This window comes from Cetorhinus maximus, chromosome 22 (genome assembly GCF_964194155.1).
Source record: "Cetorhinus maximus chromosome 22, sCetMax3.hap1.1, whole genome shotgun sequence".
Lineage (NCBI taxonomy): Eukaryota > Metazoa > Chordata > Chondrichthyes > Lamniformes > Cetorhinidae > Cetorhinus > Cetorhinus maximus.
Window position 1 is genome coordinate 60,391,533 of NC_135900.1, and position 22,519 is coordinate 60,414,051.

Sequence of the window (22,519 nt, forward strand, 5' to 3'; positions counted from 1 at the left end):
GTCAGCAAGCACAGGGGTGATGAGTGAACAGAACTTGGTGCAGAGTAAGATATGGGATGCAGAGGTTTAAATCAGCATAAGTTCAGTGAGGGTAGAAGATGGGAGGCCTGCCTGGACAACACTGCAATAGTCAAGTCTGGCGGTAACAAAAGCATGCAAGAGGCAGTAGCAGCAGAGTTGAGCCAGAGTCAGAATCAGGTGATGTTCCAGAGGTGGAATTAGACAGTCTGGGTGATGGAGCAGATATGTGGTCTGAAGCTCATCTCAGGGTCAAACAAAACACCAAAGCTGTGAATGTTCAGTCAGTGCCAGGGAAATGGCTGGAAACAGTGGGAAGGGAACTGAGTTTGTGACAGGGATGAAAGATATTGGTTTCAATGTTCCCAAAATATAGATGTGTTGCAGATCTTGCTGTGTGCAAATTGGCTGGTGTATTCACTTTAGTGGCAGTGGTCACATTTCAAAAAGGAATTTGTGTGAAGTGCTTCGAGGCATTGCTCAGGGACATGATAAAATGTTACTTAAATGCAAGTATTTACTCTCCACATATTGCCTCAATTACAGAATGCTTGAAAGAACAGAAGGGGCTCAAGATGCTTTTTGGGTAATTAGATAACACACATCCATGGAATACAGGTAAATAACCATGTGCCATCCTTTATATGACACTAGCTCCATCTTTAACTCTTTGTTTAAAATAATATATAATGGTGTGGTATACTTTTGTATTAGTCACAATCAATTTGGGAAACAAAAGCAATGCAGTCAATTTCCATCCCATTTAAGCATCGCAATTTATTTAGAAAGCACCGATTGTCCTCTTCCTAATATAATTCGAAACAATACTTAATAAAAAGTACAAGCACACACAATATCAGAAAATATATTGTACAACCAACATCACTAAAATAGATGCTGATCATTATCACTTTGCCGTTTGACAAAGCTTGCTGTGCACAGATTAGCTGCTGTGTTTCCTACGTTATCAGTGACTACACTTCAAAAGCATTTAATTGGCTGTAAGTGCTTTAGGGTGTCCTGTGGTAGCAAAAAGTGCCAGATAGAAATCATACAATCATCCAACAGGTTCGAGGTTCTTGCAGCCTGTATGGGTGAAAGTGGTGGCTACAGGGTGAATGAGAAAACTGACCATGGCATCATGATACAGAGAGCCATTCAGGCAGCCAGGGTTAAGGAGTGGGGAAGAGTGGGTGGTGTTAATAAGAATGTAGTGGTAGTATTAGTCAGGGGGATAGACACAGTTCTCTGCAGCCCTCAGCAGCAGTCCAGACAGCTGTGTTGCTTGCCCAGTGCCAGGGTTTGGGATATCTGCTCAAGGCTGGAGAGAAACTTGCAGAGGGAGGGGAGGATCCATATAGGTACCAATGGCATCAATAGAAGTAGGAAAGTAGCTCTGCTGAGGGAGTATGAACAGCAACATAATTTAAAAAGCAGGACCTCAAAGGTGATCATCTCTGGATTACTACCTTATCCACGAGCAAATTGGTGTGGGGTGAATCAGATTAGAGAGTTAAATGCACGGCTCAAAGATTGGTGTGGGAGAAATGGGTTTCAATTCATGGGGCACTGTACCGTTGGGATGATCTTCACCTGAACCATGCTGGGACCAGTATTCTGGCAAGTCCTGTAACTAGGGTAATAGAAAGGGCTTTAAATTAAATAGTGGGGGAAAGGGATAAAGTTTGGGAAGATGTGATAAATTTAATAGAGAAGACAAGGCAAGAGGCCAAGTTAGAAATAATGGAAACAATGATCAGAGCATGACAGGAAGGGATGGATTGTACAAGCCTAAGAGTGCAGCATCAGGTAAGGCTAGAGATTACAAAATTAATAAAAAGACAGAACTAAAGGCTCTGTATCTGAATGCATGTAGTATTTGTAATAAAACAGATGAATTGACAGTACAAATAGAAATAAATATGTACGATCTGATAGCCATTACAGAGACATGGCTTCAGGATGATAAAGACTGGGACCTGAATATTCAAGGGTACATGACATTTAGAAAGGACATGAAGCTAGGAAAAGGTGGAGGGTAGCTCTGTTAATTAAGGATGACAATGGTACAATAGAGAGAGATGACCTTAGTTCTGGAGATCAAGATATAGAATCAGTTTGGGTAGAGATGAGAAATAGTAAGAGTAAGAAATCACTTATGGGCATGTTTTATAGGCCTCCTAACAGTAACCAAACTGCAGGACAGGGTATACAGGAAAAAATAATGGGGACTTGTGAGAAAGGTATGGCAATAACCATGGGTGATTTTAATTTACATATAGATTGGACAAATCAGATTGGCAAATGTAGCCTGGGCATTGAGTTTTTGAGCTTTTTCGGGACAATTTCTTATAGCAGCACATTTTAGCACCAACCAGAGAGCTGGCTATACCAGATCTGGTAATGTGCGGTGAGACAGGATTAATTAATGACCTCATAGTGAAGGCACCCCTAGGTAGCAGTGATCATAATATGATTGAAGTTTCCATTCAATTTGAAGGAGAGAGGAGCAGATCAAAGGCTAGTGTTAAACTTAAATAAGGGCAATTATGAAGGTATGAAGACAGAGCTGGTAAATGAACTAGGAAATTAGGTTAAGGGATAGGTCAGTAGAAATGCAGTGACAGACATTTAAGGAGATATTTCAGAATGCTCAGAAAAGATACATTCCAGTGAGAAAGAAAGACTAAGGGAAGGACACACCATCCGTGGCTAACCAAAGAAGTTAAAGATAGTATCGAATTGAAAGCAAAAGCTATAATTCCACAAAGATGACTGGCAGGTCAGAAGATTGGACAGAATATAAAGAACAGTAAAGAATGGCTAAAAGATTAATAAGGAGAGGGAAATTAGAGTATGAGAGATTAGAATATTAGAAAGCTAGCTTGAAATATAAGAGTGTAAGAGTTTCTACAGGTATTTAAAAAGGACAAGAATAAGTAAAGTGAGTGTTGGTGCTCTGGAGAATGAAAATGAGGAATTAATCATGGAAAATAAGGAAATAGCGGATGAATTGAACAGATATTTTGCGTCTGTCTTCACTGCAGAGGATACAAATAACATCCCAGAAATAATTGTAAATCAGATGGTGAAAGGGAGGGAGGAACTTAAAACAATTACAATCACGAGGGAAAGGGAAAATTATTAGAACTAAAAGCTGACAAGTTCCCAGGTCCTGATGGACTTCATCCTAGGGTCTTAAAAGAAGTGGCTGCGGAGATAGCAGATACATTGATTTTAATTTTCCAAAATTCCCTAGATTCTGGAAAGGTCCAATCAGATTGGAAAATAGTAAATGTTGCTCCTCTATTCAAGAAAGGAGGGAGACAGAAAGCAGGAAACTACAAGCCAGTTAGCTTAACAACTGTCATAGGGAAATTGCTGGAATCTATTATTAAGTCCGTTACAGTGGGACACTTAGAAAATCTCAGTGCAATCAGGCAGCATCAATGGTTTTGTGAAAGGGAAATCATGTTTGACTAATTTATTTGAGTTCTTTGAAGTAGTAACAAGCAACATGGATAAAGGGGAACCTGTCGATGTGCTGTACTTAGATTTCCAGAAGGCACTTGACAAGGTGCCACATCAAAGGTTACTATGCAAAATAAGAGCTCATGGTGTAGGAGGAAACATAGTAGCTTGGATAGAGGATTGCTTAGCTAACAGGAAACAGAGTAGAGATAAATGGGTCATTTTCGGGTGGGCAAGACGTGACAAGTGAAGCGCCACAGGGATCAGTGCTGGGGCTTCAACTACTTACAATTTACACCAATGACTTGGATGAAGGGACTAAATGTATGGCTGCTGGTGGCACAAAGCTAGATAGGAAAATAAGTTGTGAAGAGGATATAAGGAATCTACAAAGGGACACAGGTAGTTTAAGCAAGTGGGCAAAAATTTGGCAGATCGAATATAATGTGGGAAAATGTAAACTTGCCCACTTTGGCAGGAAGAATAGAAAAGGGGCATGTTATTTAAATGGAGAGAAATTGCAGAACTTTGAGGTATAATGGTGTCAAGAGTCCTGGTACATGAATCATGAAAAGTTAATATGCAGGTGCAGCAAGTGATTAGGAAGGCATATGGAATGTTGTCATTTATTGCAAGGGGAATGGAATGTAAAAGTAGGGAAAAGCTGTACAAGGCATTGATGAGACCACATCTAGAGTACTGTGTACAGTTTTGATCTTCTTATTTAAGAAAGGATATAAATGTATCAGAAGCAGTTCAGAGAAGGTTCACTTAACTAATACCTAGGTTGCGAGGGGGGCGGTTATCTTAAGGGGAAATGTTGGACAGGCTGGGCCTGTATCTACTAGAGTTTAGAAGAATGAGAGGTAACCTTACTGAAACACATAAGATCCTGAGAAGACTTGACAGGGTGAATGCTGAAAAGATGTTTCCCCTTCTGGGAAAGACTAGAACTAGAGGACACAGTTAAAAAATAAGGGGTCTCCCATTTAAGATAGAGATGAGAAGAATCTTTTACTCTCGTGAATCTTTGGAACTCTCTTTCCCAGACAGCAGAGGAGGCAGGGTCCATGAATATTTTTAAGGCAGAGGAAGGTAGATTCCTGACTAACAAGGGAGTCAAAGGTTATCGGGGGTAGGTGGAATTTGAGGTTGAGGCCACAAACCGATCACCCGTGATCTTATTGAATGGCGGAGCAAGCTTGAGGGGCCAAATGGCCTAATCCTGCTCCAAATTTGTATATTCGTCTGCTCATGCAGAATGGAAAGAGACCCATGAAAGAGCTATCCAATTATTCCCAACTCATGCTTTATATCCATAGCCCTGCAAATTTTACTTTTACAAGTAAACATCCAACTTTCTTTGGAAAGTCACTACTGAATCTGCTTCTAACTTTTCTTTCAGTCAGTGCATTCTAAATCATCATAACTCACTACACCAAAAAAGAATTCTCATCCCTGCTCTCGTTCTTTCACCAAATACCTAAATTTGTGACGTCTGGTCACTGACGCTCCTTACATTGGAAACGGCTTCTCCCTAACTATTCAAACAAAATTCCTCAGGGTTTTGAGCTCCTCTGTGAAATCTCACATAAATGCAAGGTCTTTCTTTAAATCTCCAGCACTGTAAAGAATGGACCCTTGTTTGTTCTGAACAAAAGGTGCACAGGGAATAACCATGTCGTTTATTCTGAATTGAGAGTTTGGTTCAATGTGGTTGCGTGTTATTTTTACTGACGTTCCACGTCAGAAGCACAAACTAGATTTGCCCGCTACAACCTGCATTCCCTTGTTTCACAGAGCTTGAAGTAATTTAATCCTCCACGGGTGAGCAGAGAGCAGTAGTTGAAAGTGCAGCCTGCAGATCCCAGCTCACTGATGAAAGGAACTGAGAGTCTCTTCACTGGCAACTGGGGATTAGATTCGGCCCAAAATCCCAGAAGCCAAACCATCCATTTGGCTGTCCTGCCATTAATTTTGGATTGTACAACTTTTTCAACAAGATGTAGGATCCAATCATTACAGTGCTTGAGGTTTAGATTATACAATGGATTCTGAGACTTAACATTTTTGTGGGCCATTTAAAAACTCAATTGTTTTCAATAGACTCTTTTTCAATTGAATAACGTCTTTTTTTCCATGATTAATAATCTCTTTCTGTTGTCACTTTTCCTGCATTCTTTTTTAAATTCATTCTCAGAATATGGGATGCGTTAGCAAAGGCAGTATTTGTTGCCCATCCCTCACTGTCCTCAAGAAGGAGGTGTTGAGTCAATTTTTGAGCCACCGCTGTCAAAGTGGTGTAGGTGCTCCTGTGGAGTTGTTGGGTAGGGAGATGCAGGATTTTGACCCAACAGCAATGCACAATCATTTTCCTGTGCCAGAGTGCCTCTTGAATGGCCAATTAGCAGCTCCACATAACACTACATCAAAATCACCAAAACATCTAGGTGGTTTTATTGTCAAATGGTTCATCTCTTCACTTTCTGAGGAAAGAACCATTTACTAAAGTCAAGGCCCAACATTTTGTGATTATTCTCAACTTGGGGAAGCGAGCAGGAAAGCACAGCAGCATAAATCCACTAGAAGATGCATTCAGTGACATGAGCTGCAGCCATTTCAATTTTGTAACAGCTTGTTCATTCTCGGGGCTAGTAGAACACTTTAATAACTTGACACCTTTCAATTTGCAGAACAGTCACACTTCTGTCTCCACAGACTGCAGGTGCAACACAAGTAAGGAAGCATCCCGCTCTCGTTCTGACGTGACTGAAAATGTTGCAATATCATTGGGAAATTATTGAATTAAGAACCATCTCTCCCTTAGGTCTGCTTCTGCCCTAAATCTCGTTAGGTCCCTTAGCAGCATCTATAATGCATTGTACCCCCAATGTGACTAGCTGCACAGTTGTAAGTCTTCAGAAGTTCACAGGAAGGAATCAGTGTCAAACTGATAACAGAAGTCGTTATTCCTACAAGCTGAAAGGAATGAAGCCAGAGGAGAGAATAAATCTCAATAAGTTAAATCATTTTGCCAGTCCACTTATTAAATGTTACTTCTGGCTGTTCTTTTTAATTGCCCTCCCCATTCTGCCCCTCCTCCACTTTCTCCTCACCTTCCCTCTCCATTTTATTCTCCTCCTCCTACCCACTCTCCTTTACTTGCCTTTTTCCATCCTCACCTCCCCTCTATCCTTTGGTCTCTACCTCTGTTCTTGCCAGGCTTCATACAGTGATGTTATTGGTTCCAGCAGTGCAGCAATTTATTGCGTGCTCCATCAGTGTTCTGCCATCATTTGATTCTCTCTCCTGATCTCTAATACAGCTTTCCCTTTCCCACTCTTCTAAACCAACTCGTGTGCAGGAGGTTCCTCTGACTGGAGCAACTCAAGCTCCGGGATTTGGAGCTTGAGCAGCAGCTGGGGACACTACGGTGCATTCATGAGGCTGAGAGGTTCGTGGATAGCACATTTCAGGACGTGGTCACCCTGCAGCTTAAGGAAGTGCCAACAGAGAGGAAATGGGTGACTGCCAGACAGAAGAAGGGGACCAGGCAGGTAGTGAGGGAACCCCCTGAGTGCACCTTGCTCACGAACTATTTTTTAGCCTTGGAAAATAGTGAGAGTGACGGTTACTCTGTGGAGGCCAAACAGAGCCAAGGCCATGGCACTGTGGGTGGTCAAGCTGCTCAGGGGGGGAGGAAGAAGTGTGGAAGGGCAATAGTGGTAGGGGATTCATTAGTGAGGAGAGTAGACAATCGCTTCCGCGGCCATAGATGTGACTCCAGGATGGTATGTTGCCTCCCAGGTGCCAGGATCAAGGATGTCACAGAACGGCTGCAGGGCATTCTGAAGGGGGAAGGGTGAACAGCCAGAGGTTGTGGTCCATGTTGGGACCAATGACATAGGAAGAAAGAGAAATGAGGTCCTGCAAGCTGAATTTGGGGAGTCAGGTGGGAAATTGAAAAGCAGGACTTCAAAGGTAGTAATCTCCGGATTACTCCCGGTGCCATGCAGTAGTGAGTATAGAAACAGAAGGATAGAGCAGATGAATGCGTAGCTGGAGAGATGATGCAGAAGGCAGAGCCTTAGATTCCTGGGGCATTGGGACAGTTTCTGGGGGATGTGGGACCTGTACAAGTTGGACGGGTTACATTTGAACAGGGACGGGATCAACATCCTCGCGGAGAGGTTCGCTAATGCTGTTGGGGCAGATTTAAACTAAATTGGCAGGGGGATGGGATCCTGAAAAGCAGTTCAGAGGGGCGAGAAGCTGAGATGGAATTAGACATTAAATCTAAACGTCTTTCACTAGTAAGTGAGTCTGGAGGGCAGAGGAAACATAGGCTAGATAAGAAAGAAGTGAGTTTAGCAAGGCAAAGTGGAATATATTTTAATGCAAGGAGCCTGAAGAATAAGACAGATGAGCTGAGGGCACAAATAGGCATGTGGGAGTATGATATCATGATATGTGACCGAGACTTGGCTAAAAGAAGGGCGAGATTGGCAGCTCAACATTCTTGGTTATAGGTATTCAGACAAGATAGAGAGGAGGATAGAGGAGGATGGGGGTCACAATATTGATCAAGAAATCAATTATAGCAGTGAGGAGGGATGATGCCTTGGAAGGATCATCAAATGAGGCCATATGGGCAGAAGTAAAAAACACAAAAGGGGCAAACACGCTGTTGGGTGTGTATTATAGGCCCCCAAACAGTCAGGGAGAGATAGAGGATCAAATATGTAATTAAATTTCAGAAAAGTATAAGAATAATGAGGCAGTAATATTAGGGAATTTAACTACTCAAATACTAACTGGGACAGTTTTAGTGTGCAAGGTAGGGAGGGAGAAAATTCTTAAGTTGTATCCAGGAAAGCTTCTTTAGCCAGTACATAGAAAGCCCAGCAAGGGAGGGGGCAGTCCTGGACCTAGTATTCAGAAATTAGCTCTGGCAGGTGGAAGACATATCAGTAAGGGAGCATTTTGGAGATAGTGGCCATAACTCAGTTAGATTTAGAATAGTTATGGAAAAGGATGATGTTGGATTGGGAATAAGAGTTCTAAACTGGTGAAAGGCTAATTTTAGTAAGCTGAGATACGATTTGGCAAGTGGACTGGGAGCAGCTACTTACAAATAAAACTGTCAGAGCAGCGGGTGGCATTCAAGGAGGAAATAGCAAGAGTACAGGGCAAATATGTTCTTGTAAAGACAAAGGGGAGGACCAAGTCCGAAGGATCCCGGATGTCAAGGAACATAAAGGTTAGGGTTAAGATAAAAAGAGAAGCTTATGGCAGATACTGAGAGCTCAATACGATAGAATCCCTAGAAAAGAATAAAAGTGCAGGGGGGATCTTAAAAAGGAAATTAGGAAAGCTAGGAAAGTGCATGAGAAAGCATTGGTGGGTAGAATAAAGGAAAACCCAAAGGGGCTTTTTAAATATATAAAGAGAAAGAATAACTAGGGAAAGAGTAGGGCCAATTAGGGACCATAGAGGTAATGTGTGTGTGGACCCGGAAGACGTGAGTACAGTCCTCAATGAATATTTTGCATCGGTCTTCACAATGGAACAGGACAATGCAGGTATAGACATCAGGGCGGAGGACTGTGAAATATTAGAGGAAATTAACATAGAGAGAGAGAGGCGGTATTAGCAGGTTTAGCAGCCTTAAAAGCTGATAAATCCGCAGGCCCAGATGAAATGTATCCCAGGTTGTTGAGAGAGGAAAGGGAAGAGATATCAGGGACCCTGGCAGTAATTTTCAAATCCTCTCTGGCCACAAGTGACATGCCAGAGGACTGGAGGACTGCTAATGTTGTCCCATCATTAAAAAAGGGAGGAAGGGATAGACCAGGAAATTACAGGCCAGTCAGTCTAACCTCAGTAGTGGGGAAGTTACTAGAAAGAATTCTGAGGGACAGAATATATCTGCACTTGTAGAGACACAGATTAGCCAGGGATAGTCAGCTTAGATTTGTTAAGGGAAGATCATGTTTGACGAATTTGATTTAATTTTTTGAAGAGGTAATCAGGAGTGTTGGTGAGGGTAATGCATTTGATGTGGTCTAGTTGGACTTTAGCAAGGCTTTTGATAAGGTTCCTCATTGCAGATTGGTCAAGAAAGTAAGAGCCCATGGGATCCAAGGCAAAGTAGCATGTTGGATCCAAAATTGCCTGAGAGGCAGGAAGCAGAGGGTGATGGTGGAGGGATGTTTCTGTGACTGGAAGTTTGTTTCCAGTGGGGTTCATCAGGGCTCAGTGCTGGGGCCCTTGCTGTTTGTGGTGTACATAAATGATTCAGACTTAAATGTAGGGAACAAGAAGTTCATGGATGACACAAAAATTGGTAGAGTAGTAAATAGTGAAGAGGATAGCCATAAATTGCAGGAGGATATCAATGGACTGGTCAGGTGGGCAGAGCAGTGGCAAATGGAATTCAACTTGGAAAAGTGTTAGGTAATGTACTTGGGGATGGCTAAGAAGGAAAGGGATTACACTATGAATGGTAGGACCCTGGAAAGTACTGAAGATCAGGGGGACCTTGCTGTGCATATTCACAGATCCCTGAGGGTAGCAGGGCAGGTAGATAAGGTGGTTAAGAAGGCATATGGGATACTTGCCTTTATTAGCCGAGGCATGGAATACAAGAGCAGGGAGGTTATGCTGGAACTGTTACGCTGGTTAGGTCACAACTGGAATACTGCATGCAGTTCTGGACACAACATTATAGGAATGATGTGATTGCACTGGAGAGGCTGCAGAGGAGATACTGCCCTGGGCTGGAGGGTCTGAGCTATGAGGAAAGGTTGGATAGGCTTGGTTATTTTTCTTGGAGCAGTGAAGGTTGAAAAGGGACCAGATAGGGGTGTATAAGATTATGAAGGGCATAGAAAGGGTGGATAGGAAGACACTTTTTTCCATTAGTGGAGGGGTCAATAACCAGGGGGCATAGATTTAAGGTAAGGGGTAGAAGGCTAAGAGGGGAGTTGAGGAGAATCTTTTTCACCCAGAGGGTGGTGGGAGTCTGGAACTCACTGCCTGAAAGGGCAGTTTAGTCAGAAACTCTTATAACATTTAAGAGTTATCTATTCACTTGCGTCGCCAAAGCCTCCAGGGCTATGGGCCAAGCGCTGGAAAATGGGATTAGTGTAGTCAGATCTTTGTTGACCAGTGCAGACACGATGGGCCGAATGACCTCCTTCTGTGCTGTAAACGTCTATAAGTCGATGAGTTTCCCCATCCTCAGACTCTAAATAGTGTTCCAATTGAGATATTATTCCAGTTTAACAGAATGGGCAGGACAAGGGGAAATGAGAGTTTAAACTTTATAAGAGCAGAAATAGACTAGATGTTAGGCGATTCTTCCTTCTCTAGAGAATAGTGGGCTTCTGTAATACATTACAGGTTGGTGTGGTGGCTGCTGACTCTTTGTTGCCTTCACAGGGAGCTGGACTTGTTCTTGCCTGGATCAGAGATTACATTATATAGCAGGTAAGTGTCTATTTAGATAGCACTTGATCCATGTGATGTTTCTGGATTGGTTTTGATTGCTTGAGGGGGTTGGAGAGGAATTTTCAAAAGTATTTTTTTCCATTACTGGTCCTGGATTGTCTTCCCTTTTTGTTTCTTTAACAGGAGATTGTGTGGCTACAGAAAGATGTTGAAAGAGTTAATAACAATGAAGCCCCAGCCATCATCATGTTGGGGCAAGCTTGATGGATCAGCTGGAATTTTCCTTTCTGTCAATTTGAAATGTTCATCCATATGTTCCTCTGCCAACTCTACCTTTTCCCTCTCCTGGTCCCTTGTCTGTTCTACCTTTCTCCTCTTCCTCTCTTCCAACTCTACCCTGCCTTCACCTCTCCTCTAACCCGACTCTACTTGTCCCAACTGCCTATCCCACTTTATCTTTTCCCCTTTGACTTAGTCTAATGCACAGTTTTACAGTCCAGCCTATGCCAATCCATACCTCACCCCACTCAGCCTGGAAGGGAACAGTTTGCTTTGAAATCTTACTCAATGTTCCACAATTTGACCACAATTGCACCTTATCCACTGCAACAAAGACTATACTTGCCTCCAATTCAGTAGACACTCTCCTACAATCCACCCCCAACTAAACTCTTCATTTCTCTGACTCTGGTATGTTGCACATCCTCTGTCCCTTTACCTCATTGGTGGCCATGGTTTCGGCTGCCCAGACCCTACACACTGGAATTTGTTCCCTAAACTCTCACCTTTCCACCTATAACCTCTTGAGGGGCCTCTTTAAATCCCATATTTGATCAAGCTGTTGGTCACCCCGCCAAATAGCTTCCTAGGTTTGGCATCCATGTTTTCTTTCTCTCTCCTTGGAACACTTTTCCATGTTAAAAGTGCTATTTATATATAAATTGTTATTAATAATTGTTCATACCTTGAACAATGAAATTAGTTTACACACTGAAGATGAAAACTGAATGCAGGTCAGTGGTACGATATTCTGTAATGCAATCTTACTGAGTTGTGGATGTCACCTGGTCAGTAATTGAAAAATTCAGAGAAAGCAAAGGGATTCTCGTTTAAAAAGTGAGAAAGGTAGGCGTCTGGAGAGAGAACAGGCTTGTCAAAAAGCTGAAAAGTACATAGAGAACAAAAAGATGCTCGACATGACAATATGTTCCAAGGGAGAGAATACAAGACAGACAGCAAAGAAAAGTCAAAAGTACAACTGACATCAAAGAATATATATGAATAAAGCAAAAGACAATGGGATGATGATGAACAGGCAAAGTATAACAGACAACAGATGATGTTCCTGAGTTTGAAGCACAAGTAAGGGGCAAAACAATGAATAAACAGAAGATAGTGAAAGACATCACAGAACACATGGATCAGGAAGGAAAGAGAGAGGGAGAGGGAAAGAGAGATAGGTACTGAGATCAACATGGAGGTGACAGAATTTCTTGTGCATCCATGAAGATGGTTTGTGTACAGATAACAGATTCCTGAAAGAACAGCGGAGAGGTAACAACTCTGAGGCAAGAGATTCTAGGAGAGGAGGAAAGCTTTTGATTTTCCGAAAGGCATGATGTGAAAGAAAGACAAAGGGCAGAGATTGGGCTGAATTTTCATTCTAAGATAGGGATTTCCGACCTCAGGTGCATTTCCAGGTCCCAACGTGACTTTTAATGAGAAGGTTAATCAGAGACCAGGGTGTGCATTCGCCATCCAATTTGCGGTGGTGGTAGGCAGGAGAGCAATGAGACAGGGGTGATTTAAAGGCAAACCAGCAGCTATTATTGTAACTGGTTTAGAAATAAATAGAAGAAACAGGAGAACAGCGACAGAGCAGATGAACAGGCAGCCATACAAGGGTGGCCCCTAGATTTAGCGATGCCTCCCTTGAGGTCCTTTTGGGGCGGTGTCATTTTATTCTGGAGTATGGCAGGAGAAGGCCCGTCAGGCAGACCAAGGAGGCCTGGCTGGAGATGGATGAGGTAAGTGGCTGCAGTGTGATAAGAAGGACCTGGATACAGCGTCACTTCATTCACCTTCTGCAGACTGCAGGGCGAGTGCAACACTGCACTCAGATGACAGGCCTCCAGGCCTGCAGTCTCCAGCATATACACAAGATGAGCAGCCTGAGGGCGCACAGTCCTCCTGAACAATTAAAACATGTGAGTGCAGGGGCAATACAGAGCTGTGGGAAAAGCCCACATCACTAGCAAGAGTGCAGGAGGCAACCGTGTAAATATAATGCAGCTGAAAGTCAGGAAGGAGGGCAGTGTGGTCCTAACTCCCACCCTTATGAGTTTGGAGGAGTAAAAAGCACATAACACAAGGTCAGTCTGGCGATGGTGTGCCACATCTAGTCATTGTGATACCCATGGAGGAAGTGACCTCTGATATGGCTAGGCTGGCAGTGTGATGGCAAGATGGGTGCTCGTTGAAGGCAGGGTCAAAAGATCTGATCATCTCCAGGTGCCAGGGATGAAGCTCCCTCCTCCCCAGTTGCCTTCATGCCAAAGTATTGGCCCTACTGGGCTGCTTCAGCTCTGCAGTAGCATCAGTTGACAGGGGCAATTTAACTTCATCATCTTAAGTCTCCCACAGGGATAGATATGGCGGGAGAGTCAAGGCAGGCCAGGGGGCTTCTTCCTGATCATTTGCAGAGGAGGATGAAGCAACCGAGGGTTCACAGTCACACCAGTCAAACACACCCACCACCAGCACAGATACACTCGCCATGGTGGGGCCTCAAACCATCTGAGAATGGATGGCATAAGTTGAGCAACACTTCATAAGTGAGCAGAAGGGGTAAGAGAAAAAGGCAGCTGTCCCAGTTGGGGACAGAGAACAGACACAGCCATGCTCAGCTGGGTAGAGATGCACAGCCTTGGAAGTCATACACAAGGCAGGTATCCCTGGGCCAATAGCAAGAGATGTGTGCCACATGTCAGAGTTCCCAAACACAATGCAGAGTCATGGGAGCAGAATGGAGGAGTCCATTCATCGTATGAACATCGTCATGTCTCAGTGTTTTGAGCACATGAGATCCTCCATTGAGAGAGTGGCCAATCTCCTGGAGGTTCATATGCAGCACCACTCAGAGTGTATGCAGGGGCAATGTGCTAATATGCATAGAGTGTATGTCACATTCTGTAGATGTGACTGGTCAGTGACACTAATGGCACAAAGATGCATGGAGTAGAAGCCAGTTGCTATCCAGCTGGAGGTTGCCCTCAGATGCTCAGAGGCTCCATCAAAGGGCTGAGGGTCTCAGAGATGATGCTGAAGTGGGGGGTAGGGTGGCACCCTTCCTGGGACCCCTTAATCAGAATCTGCCACCTTGGTCCCTCTGACTGTGGAACTATCTACACAGGAAGGCCCTATGACAGAGGCTGACCCTGCATTGATGCTGGTGGAGCAGCCAGTGGAGGTGCACCCACTGGCTGTTTCCACCTCATCCCCAACCCCGTAGGAGTGGTCATGAGTGACAGCCGCCATGTCAGTAATATCACAAATCGCCCCTCAAATAGCTGACAATTTGCTGTGGGGAAGACACAGAGAGGCTGCAAAGAGATATAGACAGGTTAGGTGAGTGGGCAAAAAGATGGCAGATGGAGACTAATATAGGGGAGTGTGAAGTTATTCACTTTGGCTGTAAGAATAACAAAGCAGAATATTTTTTAAAGGGTGAGAAACTAGTAAATGTCGATGTTCAAAGAGACATGGTTTGTTTGTACAAGGAATGCAGAAAATTAGCATGCAGGTGCAGCAAGCAATTAGGAAGGCAAATGGCATGTTGGCCTTTGTTGCACAGAGATTGGAGAACAAGAATAAAGGTCTATCTACATTGTACCGAGTTTAGATGAGACCACATCTGGAATACTGTGTGCAGTTTTGGATTTCCACAATCATACTGGAAGCGGTACAGTGAAGGTTCACAAAATTGGTCCTGGGGATGACGAGGCTGTCCTATGATGAGAAGCTGAGTAAATTGGGCTTATATTCTCTGAAGCTTAGAAGAATGAGAGGTGATCTTATTGAAACCTACAAAATTCTGAAGGGGATTGATAGGATGGACGCTGAGAGATTGTTTCCACTGGTCGAGGAATCTAAAACACGGGGGCACAGACTCAGGATAAGGGGCTGATCATTTAGGACTGAGATGCGGAGAAACTACTTCACTTAAAGGGTTGTGAATCTTTGGAATTCTCTACCCCAGAGGGTTGTGGATGCTCCATCAATGATTACATTTAAGGCTGGGATAGACAGATTTTTGATCTCTCAGGGAATTAAGGGACATGGGGAGCAGGTAGGATCATGGAGTTGGAAGCCCAAGATCAGCCATGATGGTATTGAATGTCGGAGCAGGCTCGATGGGCCATATGGTCTACTCCTGCTCCTATTTCTTATATTATGTTTTTCGTGTACCAAATTACAAGCCCGCCATTTTTGTGCTTCCCATTTCCGCTTTCAAAATCACAGCGTGTCAGAACCACACTGAGAATCAACCACCCCTCTCAGCTGCACACTTTTCCAGATCCACTCACCTCCATTCACTCCTATGCTGCCTGAGAAAAATTCTGTCCATTATTTTGGTTAGCGTTAGGAGAGAAAGCCACTTTTGGATGAGGGAAAGTGAAGCTAAATTTTTAGCATCACATCAAGGGTTGTTTCCAATAAGTGTTTGTCTCCACTCCACAACTGTAAACAATCTGCAGTTTGCAGTCTTTAAGTGTATGGGCTTGTTTATTTCTTTGTGTAAACTGAAAGGTCTCTTCTCTGTGCGTCATGAAGCAAATCCAACAATTAATTTTCTTGAAAACTAATTACTTTTCTGGCTCTGAGTACAACCATTCCAATTTACTGAACACTGCAGCCACAAGGTAGAGAAAAGGTTCCTATTTCAAGTCTAAACTTATTCAAAATCAACAAAGAAAGTGGTCCAGTCACTGCAATGTCATCCTGAAGAGGTTAGCCTTCAAATTGTACTTTGAGGATTATGCGAAATACGGTAATTTTGTTTAATTTTTTAATTAGTGAGATACTGCAAATTTCTAAAGTAATATGTGTAACATAGTGGAAGTGGGGTGAAATTTCACTCTCATCATCTCTCATTCTTTCAAGCTCCAGAGAAATTATTTACTGATGTATCTTAGAAAGTCCACTTGAATGGAGTTTGGCACTGATTAGTTCAGGCTTATCCGTGATGTTCTCGATTCCTTGATTGAATGGTATGCCAGCATCAAGTGCCTGGATTCATACTTTAAATATGATGAGATACTGCAGAAATATCAACATGTCAGCATGGATCAATGCCTTAGGAGCAACTGGAGAATATTGAGGAGTGTGGGGGGTTGAGGGGGGCAAGTGTGGTGGTGGTTGCGGCAAGCAAAAAGGGAACTGTTGAAAGGCACATTTGTTTCTCAATACTAGCAAGATTTAACAGTCTAATATGTTAGGCAGAATTAATTCAAACCTTGAAAGGTAAACATTACAACTTTAAAAAGTTTGTGGTCGGAATCATGGCATTTTGAGAATTGACTAAAATTGAGCATGGCTATTCCCGCATTATTTGTTCCATTACGTTAGCGATGATATTGTGGTGCAGTGGTTATGTTACTAGATTCATAATCCAGAGGATGTGAATTCCAATCCCGCCATGCAGTTTGAAAATTTGAATTCAGCTTTTGAAAAATGACCATGAATGCCATGCTTTAGAGAAGGAAACTTGGCATCCATACCCAGTTCGGACTCTGACCAGTCCCACACCAACGCGGTTGACTCTTGACTGTCCTCTGAAATGGCCTAGCCGCTCAATTATGTCGTAACCTTCTCAGGTCAATTCGGGAAGGGCAATATATTATGCCAACCTTCCCAGCAACACCCACATCCCAAGATTTTTTTTCCAAGGAAAATGTGCCAGTAGCATTCGCCAAGCCTTCAATGCTCTTATGCCTGGTATCTTACTGTGAGGAGGTATGTGACTTACTTGCTGAACTTCCCTCCCTTCTTGCTGTGGGTGACTAACCAATCTCTACTCACTACCTTCCTGTAGCAAAATCAGAAACAGCCCAGCTTTATATTGCACCTGGTATAAAGACCAAATGATGAAAGACTGCCTCCTGGAGGTACTCTCGTGTGTCTTAAAAACTTAATACATTGCCCATATAACATTACAGCTGTTCCAATCATGCACGTTGTGTTAGTTTGAAAGCCCCAGTATAATTACATTGTGACTCTGACCTGTGTAGGTGAGATATTGTGGCATATCAATATAGAAGTAATCATTATTGTAAAACCTACTCTATTTAAAAAAAAAACCACAAGTACCTCTTAACAGCCCCTTTAAATCATAAAAGCATATCCGTTTTCTATCTATAGGAGTTTATTCTGATCCATGTAAAACAGGGAATATTTCTTAAGGGCATTTATTGTTAAGCGTGTAGTATTTCAATCAATACAAACACCACTCACTTGGACAACAGATCAATGGTCATATCTTCCACCTGTGCAATTGCTACCCAATTAATGATCGCTTAGAAAGGTATTTTATTATTTATTCACTGCAAAAACCACATGGTTATGTGCTGTTTATGCTGCCCCAAGGTGTCCCACTGTTATTACCGGACCGCATTGTCTCACACGGCTTTAGGCTTCATGAATTACATTTATTCAGGTTTTACCCTGCCTCGAATGATTTAATGGTGCCCCAGTACCCACACGCCTGGCCTTTTATAAAACTGTGTATCACATAACACTGTCGCAATTGAATTGTTGCCTCGACACTGGTATCACAGACCTCGGGTCGTAGAATCAGATTGTTGAACAGATTGTATTTTGTCAGAATTAATGGTGAAAATGTTGTAAGACATGCTGTCTGCTGTTAGCTCCCGCATACAAATGGGTTCCTCAACATTCAGGCTTCATACGCCATGCAATATTCAGTGTCAATAACATGCAGGCTAACAATAAACTACTATTAACCCATTCAGCCACTCGATATAGTCTTGGGCTTCTAATTATGTTTCGCGTTTGCCCTCAGTTCTATTAAACCCTTACATGCCTCCATTATCATTTATGTCTGTTTGCAACCAGAATGTGGGGGAGAATGAGCTACAATCTGTACAGTATAGATGTTATAGATTTACACCGACACTAATACCCTTGCGCGTAAACCAGAGTTCAGTCCGAGTTCCCAAAACAACACCAACTGTTCCATTCACAGCATTTGCTAACAGAAGCTTCACTTTGTGTCTTCTTCCCTTTCCCCAAGTAAGCAGCCTGAAAGAAATGTTCAAATCGCCCCCCATTTACATTGCAGTTCGCAACCGAGCGGCTAAACCTTATAAACTGGAGCCATGCCCCGCATGAAGGCTGCAGGCAGGTAGTGTATTTTGGAACATGTTTCGCCACTTCTTATTGAGTGAAGTACGGTGTATCGCGCCCAGTGCGGTTACATTGCTTTCAGTGGATGTACCTTCAGAATCCGCGCTGACACTAATCCTGTTCTAGCAGTGCCTGGGCTTGATACCAGTACACTCCCGTCCTGAGACCACAGGCACGTTTGAAATCACTTGTAGCCCCGCAGCGTCAACAGGACTTTTCAATTTGAATTCTGCTCGACGTTTTGGAGACGTTATTTCACCAGGCGGCCGCCTACAGCACCGATTTAAGAAATTTGGAGGTGATAACCGAAGTCTCTTAACCAGCGTACCGGTGGCACAGTTGGCAACTGCCAGGACTTTTAAACCCAAAACCATTTGCTCTAAGTGGTGACATGCTGGCCTACAGAGCGGCTCACTGGACATTTTCGCCACTGAGGGTGGCTGACACGAAGACGATATGAGTAATAATTTCCTCTGTTCATCGGAATATAACAACCAGAGCAATGAGATCTTTGCTGCAGAAACAGTAATTAAATCTGTAAGAGCTATCTCCCTCTTCGCCATAAAGTGTGGTACAGCAATGGAATCGGTAAATAGCTTTATCCCGAGGATGCACATGTGACCCTGTATCGATTAAGACTGCAGTGTGTAACTTTATTTGCAATCTCATTGTTTAATAGTCCCTCTGTGATAGCTGTCGCACAGAGATGAATTGTTAGGACTCCCGATAGTTTTCCTTGCCTCCCAGCCTCAAACTCCTTCACATGCTTATTCAGTGCGAGTATTTTTTTCTGTTTCTCACTCCTGCAACTCTCCCAGAACTTAGGTCTGAATGAGCTTTTGAAAAAAACACCATCAACAACCCACCAAACGGTCTCGAGAAACTCTTGGAACTAACTTGCCTCTCTCAGGCCTCCGATCATTGAAACTTGCCCCCTTAACTGTGTCCCACCACCCTTTTTCCAATCTAATCCCATTAATCCTCATCCCGAGGCTGTTAGTAGCTAGACGGAGACTGGTAGATTGCAGTGTTAAATACTAGAGTAATTGTTGATGGCTGCACTGTCAGAAATAAGGAATGTCAATCAGCTACAAGACCCTGTTTTAGCAAACCCATTGGTCCCACTATTGTTTACCAAGTGTGCGCTTACAGTTAACATTAATCAGGATGGCACTGTGTGTTGTTGATAAATATTAAATAGTGTTTCAGTCGACAGGAGTCCCTTAAACATACATAGTGACACTTTGATATTCACTTGCAAACATTCCCTCACACACATACACACGCACACAACTCTCACACATACACAGTCTCTCACGCAGTCTCACATACGCACATATAGTCTCGCACATACACACACACACACAATACACACACTTAGTCTCAGTCTTTCGCACATACACACTCTCACATACACACTGTCTCTCACACTTTGTTCTCACACACACACTCGCACACACTCACATACACTCTCTCACACACTGTGTCACACACACATACACACTCTCTCACACTCTCTCACACACACATACACACTGTCTCACAAACACACACATACACACTGTCTCTCTCTCACACACATTGTCTCACACACACTCGCACATACTCTCTCACACATACACACTGTCTCTCTCACACTGTCTTTCTCACACATACACGCACATACACACACACATACACACTGTCTCTCTCACACACACTTTGTCTCACAGTCTCAAACATTCTCACACACTCTGTCTCTCAATCTGTCTCTCTCACACTGTTTCACACACTGTCTCTCAATCTGTCTCTCTCACACACTGTCTCTCACAAACTCTGTCTCTCACACCCTCCCTTTCTCTCTCTCTCTCTCTCACACACACACTCTCTCTCTCCTGGGGCAGGAGAAGCATACGCACACATACACACACTACCTCTCTCACGCATAGTGATCTTACCTTAAAAAGTCTCAATATATTGGCCACCATGATGGAGACGGAACTTGCAGAGGCTCCTATAACTCCCACGATCTTGTCGGGTTTAGTGATGATAGGCGGCTCTCCACTAGCACACCTCACGTCCGTGGTATCTTTCTCGATCAGGGCTTGCACGAAAGTCAGGGACTGCTCCAAGGCATAAGTGTCCCTGGAGCAGGTGTCGAGGATGCGGACCCCCAGGGTGATGTTGGCCAGGAGCTCGGGGTCACGGTTCAGCTGGTCCACGGCGTGCAGCATCGCCTCCATCCTGTGGATGCCTTTCTCCTTCTTGATCTCCCCGCAGGCGGCCCCGGACTGGCCCCGGGAGTGGACCGGGAAGAGCCCCCCGAGGATAATGTCGCCCTCCAGCCGGATGGAGTGGGCATGTTCCTGGGCTGCGCTCCTCTGCAGGACGGCGAGGAGCCAGTAACACTCGGCGGCGACGAGGAAGAGGAGGCAGTGGCGGCAGGAGGCTGCCCGGATCAGACCCAGCCTCATGGTCCCCGGCCCCTGCTGCTCTCGCTGGCTTCCTGGTACGGGCTCGGTGACTTGGGGCTGGGGGGTGCTAGCGGGAGCAGCGACGGCAAAAGCAGTCCAGGTGGATGGCACATTGGCTGGCAGCTCCTAGAGCATCTGGGGTAAGGTGGGTGGCCAGCATGTCGCACATTGCTCACAGCTCTCTCTCTCTCTCTCTCTCTCCCTCCCTCCCGAGTGCCTGGTCCAGGCGGGAACCACAACCGTGCAAGGAGGGCAGCCTCCCTCCCTCTCTCCCTCTCTGAGGTTCGGACGCTCCTCTCGGCTCTTCGGCGCCAGATCTCTTTGCCAAGATGAAATACTTGCTCCACACTCGCCGCCCCTCTCTCCCTGACGGCGCCCTGCTGGTGTGCAACCAAGAAATAAAAGAAATAAATGAATGAGGGGAGGGGACGAGGAGGTGGGGGGTGGGGGGGGGGGGTGAAGAAACACCCGAAGTTCAACGGTGACACAGTTAACTGCTTCTGTTATGCTGCCCACTCTGGACTGTGATGTTGTACCCACCCAAGCAGCCTGTCACCCAGGAGGAATACCTGGGACAGCACTGAGCCCCAGCAGCAATGCAGAGCATCCCAATCACTCAGAGCTCAGATGCTGGAATACCCATTGGAATATGCACGCATCTCCTGATCCCTTCCCCACTTCACGCCAGCCGCACTTTCCAACTTTACGCTCCAGCATTGACACATCTGTACTGCTCCCACATTTAAAGAGAGAATTGTCAAGCCAAGCACTTCTAGCTGCTCCTGTGCGTCCTGGTGCCCGGCAGCACAGGCACTGAATCTGGAGGATGCAGCTCTTTCATCCAGTATCAGCAATTCGGCACTCCCACGTCAGGCACGGCATTACATTCGATTCTCCACACGACTGCGGCTCTGTGGCTGCCTCCTTCACTTGTCTCTACTTCCTAACATCTGACTCTGCCACCGCAGTCAACAACTCCAGAGTGATCTTAGCAACACGGGGGACAGGATTAGGCCATTCAGTCCCTCAAATCTGCTGTCACTCAATGAGGTATCATAGAATTGACAGCACAGAAACAGGCCATTCGCCCCGACAGATCCATGCTGGTGTTTATGCTCCATGAGAGTCTCCTCCCCCCCTACATCGTTTAAACCTATCAGCAGATTCTCGCTTCCTTTCTCCCTTATCAACTTGTCCAACTCCCTCTTAAATACATCTGCCCTATTCGCCACAACCACCTCACCTGGTTCCACATTCTGAACATGCTCCAAGTAAATAAGCCTCAATTTTAGCCTCAGATTTATTAACAGCTATCTTACACTTATGCCACCCAATTTTGGATTCTCATGCAAGTGGAAACACCTTCTCTACCTTCACCCCATCAAGCCCCCTTCACAATCTTGAAATCTTGATCAGGTCACCTCTCAGCTTGCTTTATTCTAGAGAAAATACTCCCAGCTTGTTCAGCCTTTCCTGATTCTAATAATCTCTCCATTCTGGCACCTTTTTTATAAATCTCCTCTTTTGCATCTTCTCCTGAGCTTCTATTTTATTTGTGTGTGTGTGTGTTGTAAGTATGGTCCAACCAACATAATGTACAGGTTTAACATAACTTCATTGCTTTTCAAATCTATTTCTTTAGAAATGAACACCAGTGATTTGTATTTTATGGACTGTTTAACTCACATTGCTATTTTAAA

The 22,519-nt window shown here is 44.1% G+C and overlaps 1 protein-coding gene across 2 annotated transcripts in view; it reads right to left on the reverse strand.

Moving 5' to 3' along the window:
• Positions 1-21,158, reverse strand: part of LOC144696734 (metabotropic glutamate receptor 8) — a 429,432-nt gene extending 408,274 nt beyond the window's left edge. For both annotated transcript variants that reach the window (XM_078568398.1, XM_078568399.1), the window contains exon 1: positions 20,304-21,158. In XM_078568398.1, the coding sequence (XP_078424524.1) occupies positions 20,304-20,819 (516 nt within the window). In that variant the 5' untranslated portion in view covers positions 20,820-21,158. The remainder of the gene's footprint in view (positions 1-20,303) is intronic.
• Positions 21,159-22,519: the final 1,361 nt, after the last annotated feature.